This window comes from Eleutherodactylus coqui, chromosome 10, assembly GCF_035609145.1.
Source record: "Eleutherodactylus coqui strain aEleCoq1 chromosome 10, aEleCoq1.hap1, whole genome shotgun sequence".
Lineage (NCBI taxonomy): Eukaryota > Metazoa > Chordata > Amphibia > Anura > Eleutherodactylidae > Eleutherodactylus > Eleutherodactylus coqui.
This window is the reverse complement of record NC_089846.1, coordinates 45,326,945-45,349,360: the sequence shown is the minus strand read 5'-3', so window position 1 is coordinate 45,349,360 and position 22,416 is coordinate 45,326,945. Positions and strand designations below refer to the sequence as shown.

At 43.5% G+C, this 22,416-nt stretch overlaps 1 protein-coding gene and 1 long non-coding RNA gene across 3 annotated transcripts in view; one reads left to right on the top strand and one right to left on the bottom strand.

Moving 5' to 3' along the window:
- The first annotated feature begins 262 nt into the window (after nucleotides 1-262).
- The window catches only part of LOC136580405 (probable E3 ubiquitin-protein ligase MID2), a 284,292-nt gene continuing 262,138 nt past the window's right edge, over nucleotides 263-22,416 (top strand). The window contains exons 1-2 of the mRNA XM_066580959.1: nucleotides 263-724; nucleotides 8,425-9,135. Of these exons, the coding sequence (XP_066437056.1) occupies nucleotides 8,476-9,135 (660 nt within the window). The 5' untranslated portion in view covers nucleotides 263-724; nucleotides 8,425-8,475. The remainder of the gene's footprint in view (nucleotides 725-8,424; nucleotides 9,136-22,416) is intronic.
- Nucleotides 2,623-20,976, bottom strand: LOC136580406 (uncharacterized). 2 transcript variants are annotated; one of them, XR_010786954.1, is made up of 6 exons: nucleotides 20,877-20,976; nucleotides 19,086-19,208; nucleotides 13,104-13,499; nucleotides 8,502-8,767; nucleotides 5,251-5,347; nucleotides 2,623-3,074 (listed from the first exon to the last, which is right to left on the bottom strand). It is a non-coding gene; the product is annotated as an uncharacterized lncRNA (long non-coding RNA). The 2 variants fall into 2 exon arrangements; XR_010786955.1 differs by lacking the exons at nucleotides 2,623-3,074; nucleotides 5,251-5,347 and adding an exon at nucleotides 6,841-6,901.

The following is a 22,416-nucleotide window of genomic DNA, read 5'->3' as shown; positions in this document are numbered from 1 at the left end:
ATTGTAATGAATGTTATTTTTTTCGCATGATTTCGCCCCGATCTTTTTCGCTCCGGACATCAGACGGGCAGATCGGTTGTGTGAATTCGCACAGTGGTTGTAGCTGAGCCTCACAAAGTATTATTCTGCACACTGGATACAAATCACATTATTAATATCCCAAAGGAAAAATGACTTTGTAGCTCCGGTGCAGTACCGAGCCGCAGAGGGCAGGGGGCGCCCTCTCCCCTCCTATCAGCAGCTGTCCTGGCTTCTGGCTGACTTTACTATGTGCCAGGGAGTGGGAGTGCGGATCAATACTGGCAGTAAGTGCTCTGCTACTGGATGCCACCCTCCCGGCTGCTCCACCGAGGCCGGCTCTTCCCTCCGGTGCCTGACAGCGGCACTCTACCGGCGGCAGGAGGAGGAGGAGGAAGACCCCTCCCGGCAGGGACCTATGGCTGATGCACAGGAGCTGCAGGAGCAGACTGTGCCGGAGCCGCAGCTGTGTGCAGGGCTGGATGCCCCTGCTTGTTGATCTGCACCCTGGCTCCTCCGTCTGGGTGTACAGTGTGCCACGGGGTGAAGCTCACCCACATGCCCGAGGATCCCGGCAACATACTAACTAATGAGCGGAGGTTCTGCACCGACTACACCTCTCACCATCCGCGATCCGTCCTCCTCCGCTGAGCCTCGCAGTCACACTGGTGCCCGGAGCTAGCATGGCCCGCTGGGAAAGTTACGGGTAATGTATGGCTATATACCTCCATTATGGGTGCACCTGCCTCCCCCACCATGTAGATGCCCCTGGCCTGTACCGTCACCTGCAGGGGTGGGTGCCTCTAATTAGGTTACACGAGAAGCCAGGAGGGAGTATATAGTACATGGAGCAGAAGGTGCTGGACTGCCTGGCATCTGTCTCGGAGGATATGGTGCTGTCATTCTGTCTCCTATCTATCTCCTATCTATCTATCTATCTATCTATCTATCTATCTATCTATCTATCTATCTATCTATCTATCTATCTATCTATCTATCTATCTATCTATCTCATATCGATTTATTCATCTATCTATTTCATATCTATTTATCTATCATCTATCTAATATCTATCTAATATCTATCTATCTATCTATCTATCTATCTATCTATCTATCTATCTATCGCATATATATCTATTCATCTATCTTATTTCTATCTATCTATCTCATATCTATCCATCTCATATCTATCTATCTATCTCATATCTGTCTATCTATCTAATATCTATCTATCTCATATCTATCTATCTCCTATCTATCTATCTATCTATCTATCTAATCTATCTATCTATCTATCTATCTATCTATCTATCTATCTATCTATCTATCTATCTATCTATCTATCTATCTATCTATCTCATATCTATCTATCTCCTATCTATCTATCTATCTATCTATCTATCTATCTATCTATCTATCTATCTATCTATCTATCTATCTATCTCATATCTATCTATCTATCTATCTATCTATCTCATATCTATCTATCTATCTATCTATCTATCTATCTCATATCTATCTATCTATCTATCTATCTATCTATCTATCTATCTATCTATCTATCTATCCAACTCATATCTATCTATCTATCTATCTATCTATCTATCTATCTATCTATCTATCTCATATCTCTCTATCTATCTATCCATCTCATATCTATCTATCTATCTCTCTCCTATCTATCTATCTATCTCCTATCTATCTATCTATCTATCTATCTATCTATCTATCTATCTCATATCTCTCTATCTATCTATCTATCTATCTATCTATCTATCTATCTATCTATCTATCATCTATCTATCTATCTATTTCATATCTATCTATCTATCTATCTATCTATCTATCTATCTATCTCCCTCCTATCTATCTATCTATCTATCTCCTATCTATCTATCTATCTATCTATCTATCTATCTATCTATCTATCTATCTATCTATCTATCTCCTATCTATCTATCTCATATCTATCTATCTATCTATCTATCTATCTATCTATCTATCTATCTATCTATCTATCTATCTATCTATCTATCTATCTATCTATCTATCTATCCATCCTTGTGTTGTAACCAGTGCCAATCAAAGATCAATGTATTAATTTTCCTATTTGCAATCCCTTATGTTGTCATACATCCCCGTCATGTGACCCCATCGCATACACGTATGTTCATTCTGCTCTTTGTAGTTACTGCTCACATGTTCCATCTACTCCGGGATAAACACATGAGGGTGTAAACACACAGGCACCTTCCAGGCGGTATTTCTGTGCATTGCGAGATTCACAGAAATCGCACATAAAAAGAACCCATTACTTTAAATGTCTTAACTCACACGGGTGATTTATGTCTCACAGCCTTGTTGGGAGATAGAAATACTTCATCTCCTGGATTACTGGGCCGTATTCAGTACCTTCATTTGCCTTTTTTCTGGACTTTAAACCTCTTCTCCTGCAGCAGGTTGGAATCTACAGATTGGTGTTTTGGGGTTAAATTATTAGTTGTCAGTGTTTATAAATACTGGAGGTTCTATTTAGATATTACATTGTAAAAGGTAATATTGTATCTTTATTGTATTCTACTATATGTCAGATTGTGGTTGGGCTGAATTGGGTCACCTTCCTGGTGACACTGTAGCACTGTACGCAGCACAATACCAAATCTGTTACATTAGACAGAACTATGTAATCACACCTCTTTCTAAACAGCCCGATAGAAGCACGTCAGAGCTTTGAACATGTTCCCAGAAAATGGTGTAACTTGTTTAGAACTCCAACGAGTGGTGCGTTCATCCTTTTATTAAGTTCCATGTCTCATACTTCTGTATTCTACTTTTCTTCTGATATTGTATTATTTCCGTCTCCTTTTTTATCTACACATTACATATAACATCCTCATCCGTGATTACTGGAGCATCAAATGGTGAACTGGAAGACTCGGATGCATTCAGGTGTCCGTTCAATGCTTACTGGTTTGTTAATAACTTTATTATAAAGCATTAGTGATAACACTTCTGCCAAAACTAAAGCGAGATCATTCTGAACTCCCATAGAATCTGTAAGGCAAAGACAATGTTAGCCTACGGGGCAATAAAAAAGGATGTCAATATAGGGGGTATAACACATATGAGAGAGTAGATTTTCCACCTATAACATATGAGTTCTTCTTTTTGTAGCTGGAAACAGGAAATTGCAATCATAGTTAGCCATGACTATTGGCTGTTATGTAGAGGTCCCTTCTTCATCTCTTCTCGTCTTTTGATCTTAACCCTTTCCAATCCAATTTGTATCCTGGTTTTCCTAGGGGGCTTACTCTTTTTTCTGTCATTATACAACGGCGCTATCTGCTTGTCAAAGCCAGTACTGCATGAGGTGACACATTGGATAGGCTCCGACAGCAGAGAGGCTGGCAATATACAGTAAGAGAACCCCGACGGATGTCTTCCAACATTGGAGATGTACAGCCCTAAAACATAATGTCTTCAGACGTCAGACAGTGGATTGGAAAGGGTTAATCCCACAACTGTTTGCTTTCTATGTCTACTTTTATTAGTACATAAGAAAACACATGTAGCAATTCACACATGAAAACCGACATGTACATTAGGAGCTGGAAATGAAAACTCCTACTAATGCATATCTCCCAATATTTGAATCCCCATTTTTGGGCCTTTTAAGTCTCGCCCCGATCAACCCAAGAACAGCCATAAAATCTCCCGGAAAAACCCTAATTTGTACTATATTCACATAAAAGCTGTAAATTCGTTTTGTGAGAGTATCTTCCATAAAAATGGGGCAGCTGGGAAATATAGCCTAAGGTATCCATTCATCTCATTGTGAGAAGCAATCAGGCACAACTAGCTTATAAAATATGATAAGATATGATTTTTTTGTATATAAAAATTTTAAGGGATTTTTAATTAGACCGGCATCTCACATGCAGTGTAAAACTGACATACATTAACAGAACATGCCCCAAATTTTCTAAGAGGTTCACGCTTCTTAAGAAATTTGGTGTATCTTCTATGTAAATGACTGTAAATCCAGCAGTGAACTTTAGGCCTCTCTCACACATCTCTGCGTATAATAGGCAGCACCAATCTCCCATACACTTTAAATGTGCCTCTCACACACAGCACAAGAAATGCGCACACAAAAAAAAAAATTGCGGCATGCAATGTCTTGCATACAAGATAGTGTATGGGGATTGTCCGCATACAACCACATATGTCATTGTTTACCTGCTTTCTGCTCAGGATAGGTCATCAACAGTTGATCTGCGGGGGTCCGCGGTTGGGATCTCTGTCAATGGGCTGATCGCTGGGCCTGAAGTCCATGTGGACAGTGCTGGAAGCAGATAGCGCTGCCAGCATTGCAGCAACCCCATTTGGTAATAAAGGCACAGCTCCCATTAAATTCAATGGGAGCTGTGCCTGTATTACCAAACCAGGCTGCTGCAGTTCAGACAGTGTAACTGTTTCCAGCGCGGTCCATACTGACAGCGGACCCAGTGATCATCTGATTGACAGAGATCCCAATCGGCAGACCCCGGCAGATCAACTATTGATGACCTATCCTATCCATCAATAGTAAAAGTCCTGGACAACCCCTCTATAACAGCCAAAGGTTACAAATGATTGTGCAGATGTAGGGTGTGCCATAATTTGTAACTTTTCAATTGTAGGATTGTGGCACAAACACAATAATAGATTTTCTCCCCGGTGTTTTATTACTGCACCTTTTCAGAAGCCCAGAGGTTCCCAACTCTTTTCGATTACTTTTTGTCATTGATAGATCTGGTACAAGGAAGCCTAAGATCTTCAGCTCATGGCCCCTGTATTTGCTATCACAGTAACTCAGAAGAGGTTCAGTACTAGCCAGCAGAATATTTGTCTGCCTATTGTCAGTTTGTCCGTCAGGGGACCCAGTCAGCTGGATTCTGAAATGTCTATAGTTTTATGCGTTAGCCTCCAATATTGTGCCCCTATGTACCTTCATGGGTCATATTTGTGTGATGCTTATATATAGGAGTTTTATCTTTTGCCAGTACACATTTTTATTCTCTCTGAGTTTCAGGACAAAATCATGACACATTGCCAGAAAATAGAAATGCAGGAACCTGCTTTTCCTGTTTTTCATGTAAATCCGTTCCAGTTACTCAGTGTTTGACAGCTATTGTATCTCTTTAGTCTAACTTTAGTTTATAACTAATGGAAAGCTTAATATTCATACCTGAAGCACTTTCCTTCCAGTGTCATCTATTTCCTTTTACTGTAATATCCAACTCATATCTGAAGTTTCCACACTTGAGATTTATTTTCCCCCGTCTCTAGGTACGGCAAAAGAAGTAAGAAAAAAAATAAAAGCAATAAAAAACCCTTCAGAAATACCTTGCCTAGTATTGTTATATGGATATTGATTCCAGAAGTATGCTTTCCCTATCTGTTGTCACATTTTCGTTAACCTCTTCCCCCTGCAGCCAGTTTTGGCCCTTCTGACAGGCCCCATTTTTCACATCTGACATGTCTTACTTATACAAGTGGTAATAACCTTGGAATGCTTTTACTTATGCGAGTAATTCTGTGAATGTTTTCCATGACACATTGTGCTTCATGTCAGGGGTGAATTTTGGTTGATACGTTTTGCGTTTATTTCTTAACAAAATCCTAAATGTACAGAAAATGTTGAAAATGTTTCCATTTTCAAACGTTGAATCTTGCTGCTTGTCAGACAGATAGTCATACCGCACAAAAGAGCTCATAAATAACATTTACCGTATGTGCGCTGTATGTTCGTACCATTTTGAAAATGTCCTTTTATTTACTTTGGACATCAGAAAGCGTGGAAGTTACCGTATATACTCGAGTATAAGCTGAGTGTTTCAGCACATAAAAATGTGCTAAAAATGTCCCCCCTCGGCTTATACTCAAGTGAGTTAAAAAGAAACAAAAAAAACCCGCAATACTCACTTCCCAACTGGAGTCTGTGTCCCCGGCGCGATGCTCTCCCTGACAGGGTGGCAAGCTGCTTCAGACTTCTCCCCGCTGGCATCTCCTTGGCCCGTCAGCGTTGTGTAACTAAGCGCTGTGATTGGATCGAGCACCAGCCAATCACAGCCATCGCTCAATCATTTACAGCCATTCAATGAATGACATCACTGAATGGCTGTGATAGGTTTATTGAGTGACAGCTGTGATTGGCTGGTGCTCGATCCAGTCACAGCACTTCCTCACACAGCGCTGATGGCGGGGAAATTAAAAGCCGAGTCGGGGAGTTGACAGTGGGGAGAATTCTGAAACAGCTTACCGCATTGCTGGAGAGAGCATCGCGCCAGGGACACAGACGGTGGGTATTGCGTTTTTTTTTCTTACCTAGTATCTACTTGAGTATAGCTCAGTTTATACTCAAGTCTATATGTTCCACCAGTTTTTATAGTAAAACGTATTGACTCTGCTTATACTCGGGTCGGCTAATACTCAGGTATATACATTATATGGTCAGTTTTTCTAATTTTGATGAAAATATCCCAAATCTATTTTTTAAGGGTCCAGTTCAGTTCTGAAGTGACTTTGAGAGGCCTATATATTAGAAACACTCATAAATCAGCCAATTTTAAAAAGTGTAGCTCTCAAAGTTTTCAAAATCACATTTACAAAGTTTGTTCCGTTTTTAGACGCTTCACAGAAACTAAAGCAAAGTGGAGGAAAAATTTTTATAAATTAAAATTTTCTTGCAGATTTTTAATATTAATCATTCTTTTCTGTAACAGCAGAACTTATTAGATCCTCAATATTTATGGACATCATTTTAAAACGTTTTTTTAATCCGTTTACAGTGCGGTATAAGTACTCCGTTATCCTTATTCTGCCGCTCAGTGCAGTTTCTGCAATACAAAATCTATATATTAATCACAGAATTATTTTTCCTCCATCGCCACATTCAGAGACATATAACTTTTTTTTCTCATCTATGGAGCTGTGTGAGGGCTTGATTTTTGCGGCATGAGTTGTCGTTTTCATTTGTACCATTTTGGGAAGCATGGGACTTTTTGAAAAAAAATTTTATCGTGTGTTTTTGGAGCTGAGGTGTACAAAAAAACACAACTCTGACGTTGTTTCTATTCCTTTTCGAATACTGTTGACCATGCGGTATAAATGATGTTATTCTTATTTTGTGGGTCATTATGATTGCAGCAACACCAAATTTACATTGTTTTTTTTTATACATTTTATTACTTTGAGAAAGTTGAAGAATTTTTCATAGAAAATAATTTTTTTTGCATAGCCGTATTTAGAGAGTCAACACTTTTTTAGTTTTCCATCTACGAAGCTTTAGGAGGGCTGAGGTGTAGAGATGAGCGAGTATACTCGCTAAAGGCAATTGCTCGAGCGAGCATTGCCTTTAGCCAGTACCTGCCCGCTCGAGACAAAAGGTTCGGGTGCCAGCGCGCGCGGGGGGGGGGGGGGGGGGGGGGGGGGTGAGTAGCGGCTGTCAGCAGGAGGGAGTGGGGGGGAGAGAGGGAGAGAGAGATCTCCCCTCCGTTCCTCCCCGCTCTCCCCCGCAGCTCCCTGCCCACCGCCGGCACCCAAACCTTTTGTCTCGAGCGGGCAGGCACTCGCTAAAAGCAACGCTCGCTCGAGCAATTGCCTTTAGCGAGTATACTCGCTCATCTCTACTGAGGTGACATTTTCATTTCTTCCATTTTTGGATGCATACAAAGTGGCATCTAAAGGACTTAAATTACCGGGATTGGAGCTAAATTCCATTCTGGTGGTTGCTGCGGGACTGCAGTGGGAAATTACAGCTGCAATCTCACTCTGATTACTGGAGGCTCAGCTTGGGAGCTACTGGACCACTCGGTAGTCTCCAGTGCTATCATTGAAGTGAATGCACAACTTCCACTCCATTCACTTGGGGACCGACTCAACCTCCGTTCTCGGGGGGTCTCTTAGGATAGGCCATTGATAGTTGATCACCAGGGTCAGCTGCTTGGGATTTCTGCCGATCGCCTATTTTCAGGGCAGCTGTCAGCGTGTATGGAACTGGAAGCAGACAGCTCCGTACACATTGTAGTGGCTGGATCGGTAATACAAGCCAATCATGGGTTGTAGACTCCGATAGCTTGACAGATTTAATATAATTTACAGCGACGTACATTATACGGCAAGTGTACAGTAGATCATAGCTGGCATAGATTTGATGTTCTAGTGTAAGGACTGCCAAGAGATGCACCTCTTAATAAATTTAGCACATCTTAATCCAGTGCACTTTATAGTAAGACAGATGAATGAAACGCCTGTCTTAGTAAATCAGGGCACATATATCTAAAAGACAGATGCAAGGATCGGTATGTTACTGGTAAGAATGTGTGATCTTCTGCAAAACTAAAAATGTGTTTTCATTTAGGTAAAATGATGACTCTCAAGATATCCTAAATCTGGAATGGTTTAGCTAAACATGGAAACATTGGAGTCAGAACTAACCTGTCCAATTTGTCTGGAGCTATTTGAGGACCCACTTCTGCTTCCGTGTGCTCATAGCCTGTGTTTCAGCTGTGCCCACCGTATACTGGTTACTGGGAATTCTTCCAGTGCGATAGTGGAACCTGTTGCAGCCTTTCAGTGTCCAACTTGCAGATATGTCATTTCTCTCAATCATCGTGGTTTGGAAGGGTTGAAACGGAACATCACTTTACAAAACATTATTGACCGCTTTCAGAAGGCCTCCTTGAGTGTACCAAATTCTCCTACTGTCGAAAACAGAGACAAAATCTATAAAAGTATCCCAATCATGGCCACAGAAAGGATTCCGTGCCAGTTCTGTGAGGTGGAACCGCCAAGAGACGCTGTGAAGACATGTATCACTTGTGAAGTGTCTTATTGTGACCGTTGTCTACGTGCAACTCACCCTAACAAGAAGCCTTTTACCAGTCACCGCTTGGTGGAACCAGTACCGGATGCACATTTTCGTGGACTTATATGTCTGGAGCATGAGAATGAGAGGGTTAATATGTACTGTACCGTAGACGATCAGCTTATTTGTGCCTTATGCAAATTAGTTGGTAGACACAGAGAGCATCAGGTGGCTTCATTAAGTGATCGTTATGAAAAGCTAAAGGTAAGGCACAGATTACATGACTCGTATGACATGATGACATGTTTTCTTCCCCATATTTGCTTCACTTTTACTGCATATATTACTACTTTAAGGTTAAGGTTCTACACTGCGGTAAACCACATGCAGCCAAAACCACCTCCACCGGATGCAGAACATAGCTACAAGCTTCTTCTGGTTGAAGGGCGATATTACAGCAAAATGCTCGTACCATTCTTCAAGGATGGTGGACAACGTTTCAACTGCAGCTAGTTTACAGCAATATGAGACCCAATCCCAAAGAAACTCTTATGGAGACAACCTATTTCTATTTGCCCTATTCAGTCATATGTGACACCCCTCCATAAGCCTGAATGGAAAGCTACACTTGCTGGGGCAGATCCAGCGACCACTTGGATGGTCCGTCATTTGAAAGGCCAACATGTATTGTTTCATATTCTGTGCAGCAGCCGCTAAAAGGGCAAATGTACGGCCAAAAGCCGATTCCTCCAGTATTAACAGCCCGCTGCTGGGGCTATGTAAAAGTTGTCCTAGGAATGTGAAAACTAGATAATGTTTGGTATGAAGCAAGTAGAAGTTCAGTACTGAGAGGAAATGCTACAGTCCATACCAAATGATCAGACTTCAACAGCAATTTTATAACTGTTGCCCCTGTGATTTAGTGGTGTACATCATGCGTTCTTCTTAAACCATATAATAATGAATAGTGGTATTTCTAATTTTGACGTAAAACTTGTTTGCTTTATATAACTCATTTTTAGACTGCAAAACTGATCATTGAGGGAGTTGTGATCTGGGGGTCTCAATGCAGGAAATCTCCACAATTATATAGAATCACTGGGGAAGCCGCTAAGTTAGGGGGCACAACATACAGCCTGGGGCCACATGCTGCCTGCAATGCCCCATTCCATGCTGTCCGAATCATCTGGACACAGAAATATTTATGAGTGGCTGCTCACATGCAGTCTCCATGTCTGAGTGAAGAGGAGTGGCACCTAACCGGGAAACAGGAAAGGACCAGTACTAAGCATTGTGTAGCCATGTCTGGGTCCCCTGTATATTAGGACAAGTACTAAGGGTGCACTGTGTAACCATGTCTGGGTCCCAATATATTAGGGCAAGTACTAAGGGTGCACTTTGTAGCCATGTCTGGGTCCCTATATATTAGGACAAGTACTAAGGGTGCACTGTGTAACCATGTCTGGGTCCCAATATTTTAGGGCAAGTACTAAGGGTGCACTGTGTAGCCATGTCTGGGTCTCCAATATATTAGGACAAGTACTAAAGGTGTACTGTGTAGTCATATCTGGGTCACCTATATATTAGGACAAGTACTAAGGGTGTACTGTGTAGCCATGTCTCAGTCTCCAATATATTAGGACAAATACTAAGTGTGCACTGTGTAGACATGTCTGGGTCCCCTATATATTAGGACAACTACCAAGGGTGCACTGTGTAGCCATGTTTGGGTCCCTATATATTAGTACAAGTACTAAGGGTGCACTGTGTAGTCATGTCTGAGTCCCTATATATGAGGGCAAGTACTAAGTGTGCACTGTGTAGTCATGTCTGGGTCCCTATACATTAGGGCAAGTACTAAGTGTGTGCTGTGTAGCCATGTCTGGGCAAGTACTAAGGGTGTACTGTGTAGTCATATCTGGGTCACCTATATATTAGGACAAGTATTAAGGGTGCACTGTGTAGCCATGTCTCAGTCTCCAATATATTAGGACAAATACTAAGTGTGTACTGTGTAGACATGTCTGGGTCCCCTATATATTAGGACAAGTACTAAGGGTGCACTATGTAGTCATGTCTGAGTCCCTATATATGAGGGCAAGTACTAAGGGTGCCCTGTGTAGTCATGTCTGGGTCCCTATACATTAGGGCAAGTACTAAGTGTGCACTGTGTAGTCATGTCTGGGCAAGTACTAAGGGTGTACTGTGTAACCAACGTCTGGGTCCTAATATATTAGGATAAGTACTAAGGATGCATTGTGTAGTCATGTCTGGGTTCCCCATGTATTAAGGCAAGTAGTAAGAGTGCACTGTGTAGTCATGTCTGGGTCCCTATATAGTAGGACAAGTACTAAGGATGCACTGTGTAGTTATGTTCGCTCCCCTATATATTAGGACAAGTACTGAGGATGCACTGTGTAGCCATGTCTGGGTCCCCTATATATTAGGACAAGTACTAAGGGTGCGCTGTGTACCCATGTCTGGGTCCCCTATATATTAGGGCAAGTACTAAGGGTGCACTTTGTAGCCATGCCTGGGTCTCCTATATATTAGGGCAAGTACTAAGGGTGTGCTGTGTAACCATGTCTGGGTCCCGATATATTAGGGCAAGTACTAAGGGTGCACTGTGTTGTCATGTCTGGGTTCCCCATATCTTAAGGCAAGTACTAACTGGGTCCCTATATAGTGGGACAAGTAATAATAATAATAATAAACTTTATTTGTATAGCGCCAACATATTCCGCAGCGCTTACATAGACAGGGGGAATACAGAAAGACAAAAGTACAAAAAATTACAGAACCACGGTTACAATCGTAATCAGTTGGTGGAAACAATAGGGGTGAGGGTCCTGCTCCAACGAGCTTACATACTACAAGTAGTGGGGTGATACAGAAGGTAAAATGGCTGGAGGTGTGCACAGTATCGCGTGATGGAGAGTGAGGGATGCTATATACAGACAACAGTCAGACATTTAGCTATGCGACGGCAGGATCAATATGACTACAGGAGCGGTTTATGATGGCTAGCAGGGATTTCGGTCAGTAGGTCAGGGAGCATGTTATCAGGCGGAGTACAGAGAGGTTTGTTTAGGGAATGCGGTATGCATCCCTGAAGAGGTGCGTCTTTAGAGCACGCCTGAAGTTTTTCGAGTCCTGGATTGCCCGGATGTTCTTTGGTAGTGCATTCCAGAGGACTGGTGCTGCTCTGGAGAAGTCTTGGAGGCGGGAGTGAGACGTTCGAATTAGAGGGGTGTGCAGTCTAGTTTCGTTTGCAGAGCGGAGAGCCCGGGCTGGGTGATGGATGGAGATGAGGGAAGCAATATAGGGGGGCGCTGCACTGTGGGGGGCTTTGTGGATTAAGGTAATAAGTTTAAATTGAATTCTATATTTAACGGGCAGCCAGTGCAGTGACCGGCACAGGGCAGAGGCATCTGAGTAGCGGCTGGACAGGAAGATGAGCCTGGCTGCCGCATTCAGGATGGACTGGAGAGGGTAGTGTCTGGTGCAGGGGAGGCCGATCAGCAATGAGTTGCAATAGTCGAGCCGTGAGTGGATGAGGGCAACAATAAGCGTTTTCAGCGTGTCTATGGTGAGAAAAGAGCGGATTCTTGAGATGTTCTTGAGGTGCAGCTGACAGGTTCGGGCCACTGATTGGATGTAGGGGGTAAAAGTACTAGGGATGCACTGTGTAGCCATGTTTGGGTCCCCTATATATTAGGACAATTACTAAGAGTGCATTGTGTAGCCATGCCTGTGTCCCTACATATTAGGGCAAGTACTAAGGGTGCACTGTGTAGTCATATCTGGGTCCCCTATATATTAGGACAAGTACAAAGGGTGCACTGTGTAGTCATGTCTGGATCCCCTATATATTAATAGAATAAATATGTATATGAGTTAGACTTTGTGTATGAATGCAGCCCCTTCCGTTGTAGTTTATAGGGCTTATGAAATGCCAAGCCATTACCTCGACCTCCATCATCTACAATGGAGAGAGCCACAGGCATTGTCTCTTCCTCTCTGGAGTGCTGATTGGGTGTAAATTGACCCCCATTCTCCCAATGGGAGGGCGTCCTGGAAGTGGAACTTACTTTGATTTATTGTGTCTTATACATAGGATATACCATAAATGTCTCAGATGGGAATACCCTTGCAGCTCTTGGAAGTGGTTCAGTATGGCAATGTAACCCTCAGACCAGAAAAAGTTGGGCACCCCTGCGCTGACTGCTTACCATACTTGCAGACATCTGATGAACATCCATGCAAATCATTTGGCATATGTTGTTTTTCATTGGAAGGCTGTCGTCTTCTTTGAGTGCCAAATACTAGGCTTGATTGTACTCTGGGCTTTCAGTTGGTCTCAATAAGGAAAAAAGAGTCAGCTTATTTTCCAGGAATGTCGTCACTCTTGTCTGTGGGTTGTTCCTTGTATTGAAGCTTAGCCGCATTCAAGAGAGTCTGGCTGAGCTGCAATACCAAATTCTGGGCAAAAGTTCAGACCTTTTTTGAACTCCTGTAAGAATGCTTTATAACTTCATGCGCAGCTTTGGTATCGGAAATCAGTTGGTAGATGGGTAGTAGGTTGTAGTTTGGTGCAGAAATCCTCTGGTCCATTATATAATTGACTTCTGTAGGTAAGACTTATAGATGACAGTATGAACACTGCTGAAACGTTCTCACATAGTAATGAGGTAATGAACATAATACAGCTATGCTCAGAATACAGCTATGATTCACTATTTTAATTAGGGCATCGATGTGAGATGCTTCTTTTTGCTAAATCAAGTATGATAAATTAAAGTGTATGTGCCATAGAGACAGTCCATATAGCTTCTATGGAGCCCCTGAGGAGGAAAGGGACAATCCAGGTTGGTTTCATATCACTCTTAGGCCTCAGTCACACGGGCGTTTTTTCGCGCGGTTTGCGAATCGCATAACCGATGCGCATCCACAAATCGCGTGACCGAGGCTGACGAAAGGGCCTGATCAAACGAGTGCTGCCTGCTATCTTCTGCCACATCTGTGGCACAGCAGTGGCAGAGGAGAACTATGTTTGCCCATTGAATTCAGCCGACTCCATTGAAAGCAATGGGCTGCCGGCAAGCGCTGTATGAATTTTCGGGGAAGGGCTAAAAATATAAGCCCTTCCCTGAAAAGCATCCTGAAAATGTGTAAAAATAAAAAAAAAATGTATACTCACCTTTTTGCTGCAGCCGGAGTTCAGCCGCGTCCGTCCGGCAGTTCTCCTAAACTGCTTTGTGTAGTATTCAGCAGGCAGGGATTTAAAATTCCCGCCTGCTGAATAGGCTGCCTCTGATTGGTCACAGCCCTAAGCCAATCAGAGGCAGCTCTCACTCACCCATTCAGGAATTCATGAATGGGTGAGTGAGTGCTGTCTCTGATTGGCTGAGCGCAGGGACCAATCAGAGGCAGCTCTCAGCTGTTATTTAATAGCCGCCCATCGGACTCCAAAGGCCAGAATGATAAGAAATAAATGAAATATAAGCTATACTGAATCTTTCCCCATGAAACTATATATTAATTTGCTGAGCTCCTCCTGCTCTTACATCATGCCCACAGATAATTCTGCTTGCGCAGTGTGACAGGTTCGCTTTAATGGGTGGTGAGAACATGCATAGAGAGGTGATCTGCAGTGGTTGCTACAGTATTGGTAAACATGGAAGTGGAATATATCAGGAGTTAGGAAAATGTTGGCGGTCCAGGACCTCCTATTGTATGTTAGAACGGTGGTGGTCTCAAGCAGAAACTGAAAGGGGTTTAAGGGGTTTTCCAGAAAAAATACTATTGATGACCTATCCTCAGAAAAGGTCATCAGTAGTTAATCAGCTGGGGTCAACTGCTTGGGACCCTGGCCGATCAACTGATCAGGCATCTACTGAAAGCAGTCAGCTCTGCCTCTCTGTAGTGGCCGGTGCTGGTAATTGCAGGCGCAACTCTTATTGATTTTACTTGGAGCTGCATCTGTAATACCAGTGCTGGCCACTACACGGGGGTCAGTACAGAAGCTTCCTCTCCTTAGCCTTGTGTGTCGTGCCGCTGGCGCTCTATCAGCTGATTGGCTGGGGTCCCAAGCAGTAGACCCCAGCCAATTAACTAATGATGACCGATATCCCACTGGCTAAAGTACTGAAATATTCTAATTATTTTTGGGCATAATATAATGCATGGCTTCCTTCCATTCTTCTACGATGCATCAGACATCTATTGTATAAGGAAAAGCTGCAGTTCTGTAATGAAACAAACGCTACTGTGGATTGATGTCTGATACAATATGTCTAAAACCGGCAGGCGTTATTGTCACCTGAAATGTATCCGAATTTGCACATTCACCCCACCTTGTTAAAAAATGTAGCTTGTTCCTCGACGCAGTGACAGCCAGGGGATTAGATTTGTGGAGAGTGTGCTGTCAACCTGTCCTGCGGTATCACATGCTAAGTGGGGATTGCGCTGTGAAGGTCACTTGTACACTTGGCAGGTGTATAGTCATTAGACACTTGTCAGTCTCTTGTCATGATGGAGGTATTCGCACAGTCATCTGCATGGCGTCTTATGAGTACCTCTGGTTTCTGGCCGATTTACAGAGTTCTCCTAATTGTATGTACTTAGTTACTTCAGTAAAGGTCAATCGTCCTGTTTATTCTGTACATATACAGTCTGTTTCCTGAGCATTGTTTGCATCATTAGAGATATTAAAGGGATTCTGTCACCGGATACATGCTGCCCAAACCACGGACGGCATGAACCAAAGACAGGTATACTCATTACTGCTGCGGTTCTTCAGAAGGAACGGACTTTTAAAGTTTAGTTTGACTTGGACCTCAGCTCTGAGTCATGGAGAGGGGCCAGGCTGGCCTCTCCCCACCTGCATCATGCAGATGGACAGCTCTCTTCCCATATATACACAAAAGGCGAGAGAGCGGTGTGGCCCGCCTGCATGACTCGGACTTCTGAGTCGAACCTCAAAGTACGTTTATTCTGAAACAGCATAGCAATTCAGAATAAAAAAAAAAAGGGAGATGGAACAATACCTCTGCAGCGCCACATAGTGGAAGGCTGTATTCCTGCAAGTCAATGTTAGACTCTTTATACAAGCCTTGTAGCCATGATTGGGATATGAAAGCCAAGCCAGAATCCATACAAGGGCAGCTGTTTCGGGTGTTTGCCCCTCATCTGTGTGCAGGACGTTTCTGGCTTAGCTGGTGAGAGGCCTGTGACGTGGGACAGAAACGCTATCCTTTCTCCTTAAGGAGAGCACCTAGAAGGTGAGTGAGGAGACTTATAAGGCCATTCATGCTCCTCTGGGTAATATGCAAATTAGGGAGATAGAGCAATACATCTGCACTGCCACCTATTGGAAGGCAGCATTCCTGCAAGTCAATGTTAGACTCTTTATACAAGCCTTGTAACATTGACTGGGCATTGAAATCCAAGCCAGAATCCATACACAGATAGCTGTTTCGCGTGTTTGCCCCTCATTAGTGTGCAGTAGGTTTCTGGCTTGGCTAGTGAGTGGCCGGTGATGTGGGTCAGGAACGCTATAAAACATGCAAAGGGATAATGCACATATTTGCTGCAGGTTCAGGCTGCCCCATGTTTAGTGACAGAATCGTTTTAAATTTGCTGTCTCATGACAGACACCCCTGTAATTAGCCTTCATTCATGAAAATATCAAAGGGATTGTCCAGCCATCCAAAAAACATTTTTTTCCAGAAACTATGGTCATGCTTCTTTCTCTCCTACTTACACTTCTGGCTCTTGAGTGGTCCTCGGAATACAACATTTCCTATATAGCACTATTCCTCTCACCACTCTTGGCTTTCTTCCTCCAGCAATGGGATGATGTTTCACTATGGGGCTGTTTTAATATAGAGCATGAATCAAGCCAAGCCACCTGATACCACATGGACTGTGGTGCGGCACAAACTTTTAGGTGTTGAGAGAAGCACAAAGCTGAAAATATTAACCTGACTTCTCTATTTTATGGATAATACTACCAAAAAGATGTGTTTTGAGGCACAAGCCTCTTCTTCAGAAATGCACCTTCCAGCATTACTGAAGAAGAGGCTTGTGCCTCGAAACGCATATTGTTTTTGCTTGCATTATCCATAAAACAAAAAGTGAAGTGAGGTGTATAATCCCAACTCTGTGCTTTATTTGACACCTAGAAGGAAAAAAAAAACATTTAAAAAAAAATCTCTACTATGTATGCCCGATGAAAGAAAGCAGGTACGCAGGGTCACCGGCTGTGGTCAGAGCTGTAATCTGCTGCAAGAATCCGCTGTGGTCATACACAACTGGAATCTGGCTCTACCGTGTGCAGGCGGACTAAATATTACTAAATACATTTACTTCAAAATGGCATCAGTGCACTGCGTTACTAAAAAAATTTAGTTTTTTTTTTTTTGGACAAAATGTTTGTATTTCTTACACAGTTTTGGGTGCTGCTTCCAACTTTTTGCTCAGATTTTGACTGTCAGGAACAAATCTAGAAAATAACCCTAAGGCCTCCTTCACACGGGCATCACCGTGAGAACATCACAACGATATTGCATCGCTGCACCGTGCGATATCGCTGCGTCCTCTTGCGGCAATACCGCGATTTTGTAGCGCTACAAGTCGCACAACTTTGTAGCACCACATGCAAGGATATTTGGGTGGAGGCTTGAAATATTTTTCAGGTGGGGGCTCTGCTGCAGCTTCCTCTCGTCCCCGGAACTCGTCTTCTTCATCTCTTCTGGTCAAGGATTGAAAATTCCTGCCTCCTGGAAGTGCTGGCTGTCATTGGCTAAATACTGTAATTAATCTGCCAATGCAAAATCAATAGGGCTCTCACTGTTTGAAATGGTTGTCATAGGTTACGTCCACCAGCTGTGCAATTGTGGACATGCTGGCTCATATTACCCTGCCCTGTCCTCGGTGTCTGTGCCGCGCTCCCTCCCTTCCTGCTTCTCATACACTGACAGGAGGAGCTACAGTGTGACGTGAGCCCTGAACCGCTAGAGTGCAGGATTGCTTCTGTCTCTGTCCTGTATATTAATCAGATAATAGTGACATTGCTGCCCTCCATTAAAATAGACTCTGTTTTCTTATTTCATAAGCAATTCACAGCATCTGCAGGATGATATCTATCTGTAGATGTCCTGTAAAAATACAGATATTGCAAGATGAAAAGAAATGCAGAGCAGTGGTCTGACTGATGCATAGGAAGACTTGGGGAGACAGCACTTTGTTGAGCCATGTGCACCCACTGCTATCCTGTGCCTGCCTTTAAGCAGAGGCCAGCGCCCAAGGGGTGAGGTGGGCACAGCCCCACAGAAGCCCAGAGTGTTCTCAGGCCGCAGCTTCTTTTGAGATGGCGTGGAAATAAGGTGAAGGTCTGAACACAAATGAACAAATGACTTGGTGTCAAACAGAACTTAGTTTTACTTGTTTTAACGAGCTTAAAGGGAACTTGTCAGGTCCCCTAATCTGCCCGAACAGTGTAATGCACAGTAACAAGAAGGACTTGCCAATCAGCATCTGAAGGAAGGAGAAGGACGAAGGAAGCGTGCTTGTATGTGGTTTATTGGACTCCTCTCCAATCCAACCCTGCAAAGTTGCAAAAGAAAGATTTGCAAAATCATTAAACGGATCGGTGTGACACACCACTGAAATTAGCATGCCTGTCACTATACCATGCTGCTCACCTCCTGGGCAGCTTAGGGGACCTGACAAAAAGAACATGTGCAACGGCAGCCTCAGATCCCACTGGTTCATATCTCCATTCAGTCTGAAGCCTGGCTGCCTGCTATCCATTACCCCCTCTTGTCCCACCTCTTAGGCCATTACTCGGACACAGCTCATTTAGGGATCTCCGTTCGGGAAGTTGTTTTGCTCAGGCATATGCCCCAAATGACCGGACTGCAGTTTACCCATGTTTCCCTACCAAAGCATTCTCTCTCACTTTCAACAGAACTTCCTCTGCAACTCAATGGTTGGGCAATTGTTCAGGGCCAAGATCACCATTGTCAACAACCAATTTATGTGGTGGAAAACATGCAGTAACGCGGTGTCTACACCCAATGTCAAAGGGACTCCTATGTGGGTGAAGAGGGAGGCTAACTGGCTCATTGCCTAAAGAGACCACTCAAGAAACGTCTACAGTGAAACATTATAATGTCCTTCATTTAAAGGTTAAAAAGTCAGATTCTCACCACCTTTGTGACCAGTCTCCATTGTCCAACTCATGGTGATTCCACAGGAGCAGAGAGCAGTGCAAACCCTCCCGTTAACTTCATTGCGTCCTTAAGATTCCTCACATTGGGGTATTACGGATACTGAAATGGCGTCAAAAGACCTCAAATTAGGAAAATCCAATCTGGTATCTTGCTTGCATTTTGCATCTATGTAAATGAGAACGTGTACACACGGCCCAGAACCTTCAGATACATCTACATTTCTCTTTTTAATAGCCCTACTTACAATTAGAAGAAGCCAATAACATTTGGCACCAGCGCAGTAAAACATCACAAAGCAGTCCCAGCTGCCTAATCTCCATCCTCCCAATTGATTTAGCCTTTTCTGCTGCATTAAGAATGTATATACAGTATATACAGACCTAACGCCTTGTGCCCAATGTTACTGGACCTTTAAAATTGTAAATAGGACTGTTAAAAAGAGAACTTTATATGCATCTGAAGGCTCTTTCTCTTTAACATAAGTGCAGGGTGCCATATACCAGACTGTAAGCCACTGAGCACCTGACTCTTTTTTAGTCTATTATTTCTTCATTTAAAGGGCAAGTAACCAAATTACTTTGAACATGACAATTAATGAACTACTTACTACCCTAGAAAGGAACCTTGCTCCAAGCTATTGCCCTGGTTACTGGAAATGCAACGGCTGAGCTCAGCACCCCAAAATGAGGGCTTGTAGGTAGATTGTCATGAGTGACTGTGTAGCCTCTTCTGACGATGATGATAACAATACCCTGCTCAGCGGTCACACGGTTGCCAAAATAATGTACCGTGGTATGCTTAAAGGGGTTGTCCCGCGCCGAAACGGGTTTTTTTTTTTTTTAACCCCCCCCCCCCCCCGTTCGGCGCGAGACAACCCCGATGCAGGGGTTAAAAAAACAACCCGCACAGCGCTTACCTGAATCCCGGCGGTCCGGCGTCTTCATACTTACCTGCTGAAGATGGCCGCCGGGATCCTCTGTCTCCGTGGACCGCAGGGCTTCTGTGTGGTCCATTGCCGATTCCAGCCTCCTGATTGGCTGGAATCGGCACGTGACGGGGCGGAGCTACACGGAGCCGGCATTCTACACGAGCGGCCCCATAGAAGACTGCAGAAGACCCGGACTGCGCAAGCGTGGCTAATTTGGCCATCGGAGGGCGAAAATTAGTCGGCTCCATGGGAACGAGGACGCCAGCAACGGAGCAGGTAAGTATAAAACTTTTTATAACTTCTGTATGGCTCATAATTAATGCACAATGTACATTACAAAGTGCATTATTATGGCCATACAGAAGTGTATAGACCCACTTGCTGCCGCGGGACAACCCCTTTAACAGGAGGGCCTGTTTTGTCACGGGTGACGCCAGTACTCCAACCTGCACCCTCAGAATGGAATGCCGATGAAATAATTGAGACGAGTCCGGTAGCTTGTGTAGTAATTTGGGAGCACACAGATTCACTAAGCTGGTATTTGTACAGTAGAACACACAACACTTTCAATGCATCACTTGGTGATGATACAGTCAGGAATAGCAGGACGCAGTGAATTGAATGCAATGAAAACAACTGAAGTATTGATTTGAATAGCAATTGACTTCAACGCTCTCTCCTTTCCTTTCACTTTCACTGAAGCTGATTTAAGACAATTCCTCACTAGTTTCTCTATCTGAAAGGATGAGTGGATTTAAGCAGGGTGTAGGTGAAGTAGAGTTTAGGGTGATCACTAGACTAATCCTGGCTTTGGTTTCACCGTGTAGCTTTAAACTCACTGTCTTAGTGGAAGACCGATCTCAGATATTTTCTCCTCCTCTCTGCTGTAGAACACCAAGGGAGCGGAAAGGGACCTCGCTAACCCTCGGGAAGACTAGTAATAATCCCGCTTTCTTTTCTGCACGAACACCTCCTCCTCCAACATGACTTGCTGCAGCCAAAACTCTCATGACCTCTCCCCTCCAATGCCTAACTCCAACTGCCCCTCGGCTCACTCACTCTTCTCCCCTTTCTCTCCTTTCAGTTCCTGCACTTTTCTTCTCTCCTCCCACTCTGCATGGGGGCTCTCTTTGAATTCTTCCCGCCCTGGCCTCTGCTCCAATCAATGTGAACTTGACAATTAGTCAATAGGCAACCCGCTAACACTAGAAGTTAGCTCTAGGCTTAGAAAAGGGGGAGAAACAGGATTTCTCCGACGTATAGCACCTTCTATGCCCAAGGCAGGCGCATAGACAGGTGGGACAGGGCAGGTGTTGATGTGAATGTTCTGGTGGACCTGCCAGGCCACTACAGAAACACATGGAACAGTAATATAACCTAAACACATATTACAATGGCTTTTGACTACTGGGTCACCAATACACATGTAGGGTAGACTTTTTTTACACCTTGGCCACCAATCTGGCAATACAAAGAGTCAAAGCAGAGAGAGGTGAAGGAGTTGATAGGTCATAGGTCAAAGTGAGCAAATTTTCAATAAAAGCTCATGCAGGCACAATAAATTTGTTGATTTGGACACTTTTAAAATAAAGAGCTGTTGTGAGACAACCCCTTTAAGTTACGTGACGCACTTTTGATTTTCCATAGGTGCCAGGTCTGGGTTACTGAACAAGTTTAGTATGCCTGAAGCAAATTAATGTTACAAAACTCTGGAACAACAAGCTACAGATGAAGCTGACTATTTACTGTAAGGCCCCATGCACATGGCAGAGCTGCGTGACGGAGATTGTACAGCAATCCCCTGGGGCCTGAGTTGTCACCGTATGATGTCCTGTCTAGTGACAATGCAGACGTTCTTCCCTCAAGCAGTGCTTCTAGGAGAGAATACTCTGCAGTCTGACAGAAACAATGGCAGGAAGGACGGTTTCACATGAGCGTGTTGCGGCTGCATTTCTACATCTATAATATGAACATGCGGCCCAGTTTGGCCATAGGGTTTACTGACCCCAACTTGAGTTCCCGGTCAGCTGACCCTGTGGTTGGGTCAGGACACATATCCGTATTACAGATGCATAAATCGGGTCTGAATATGTTCATCTGAAACAATCAGCATCATAAGTCTACTGGGAACCGTTGAGCAAAAGCAACTTTTTGGCGCAGGCAACAAGCGTACTGTGCACAATACTGTACATATTTGCATGATCTCACATACAAAGGAATTGCTGTGCAATTTCGACCACGGAATGCCATTTTTTTTAATGATACTGTTTTTTTGCAGTGTGTTGGTGCCTTTTCTACAGTGGTTTTTAGGTTGACAAAAAAATCTGTGTCCTTTGTACTATACATTAACGACGGCTATTCACCTGCATTGCATATGCT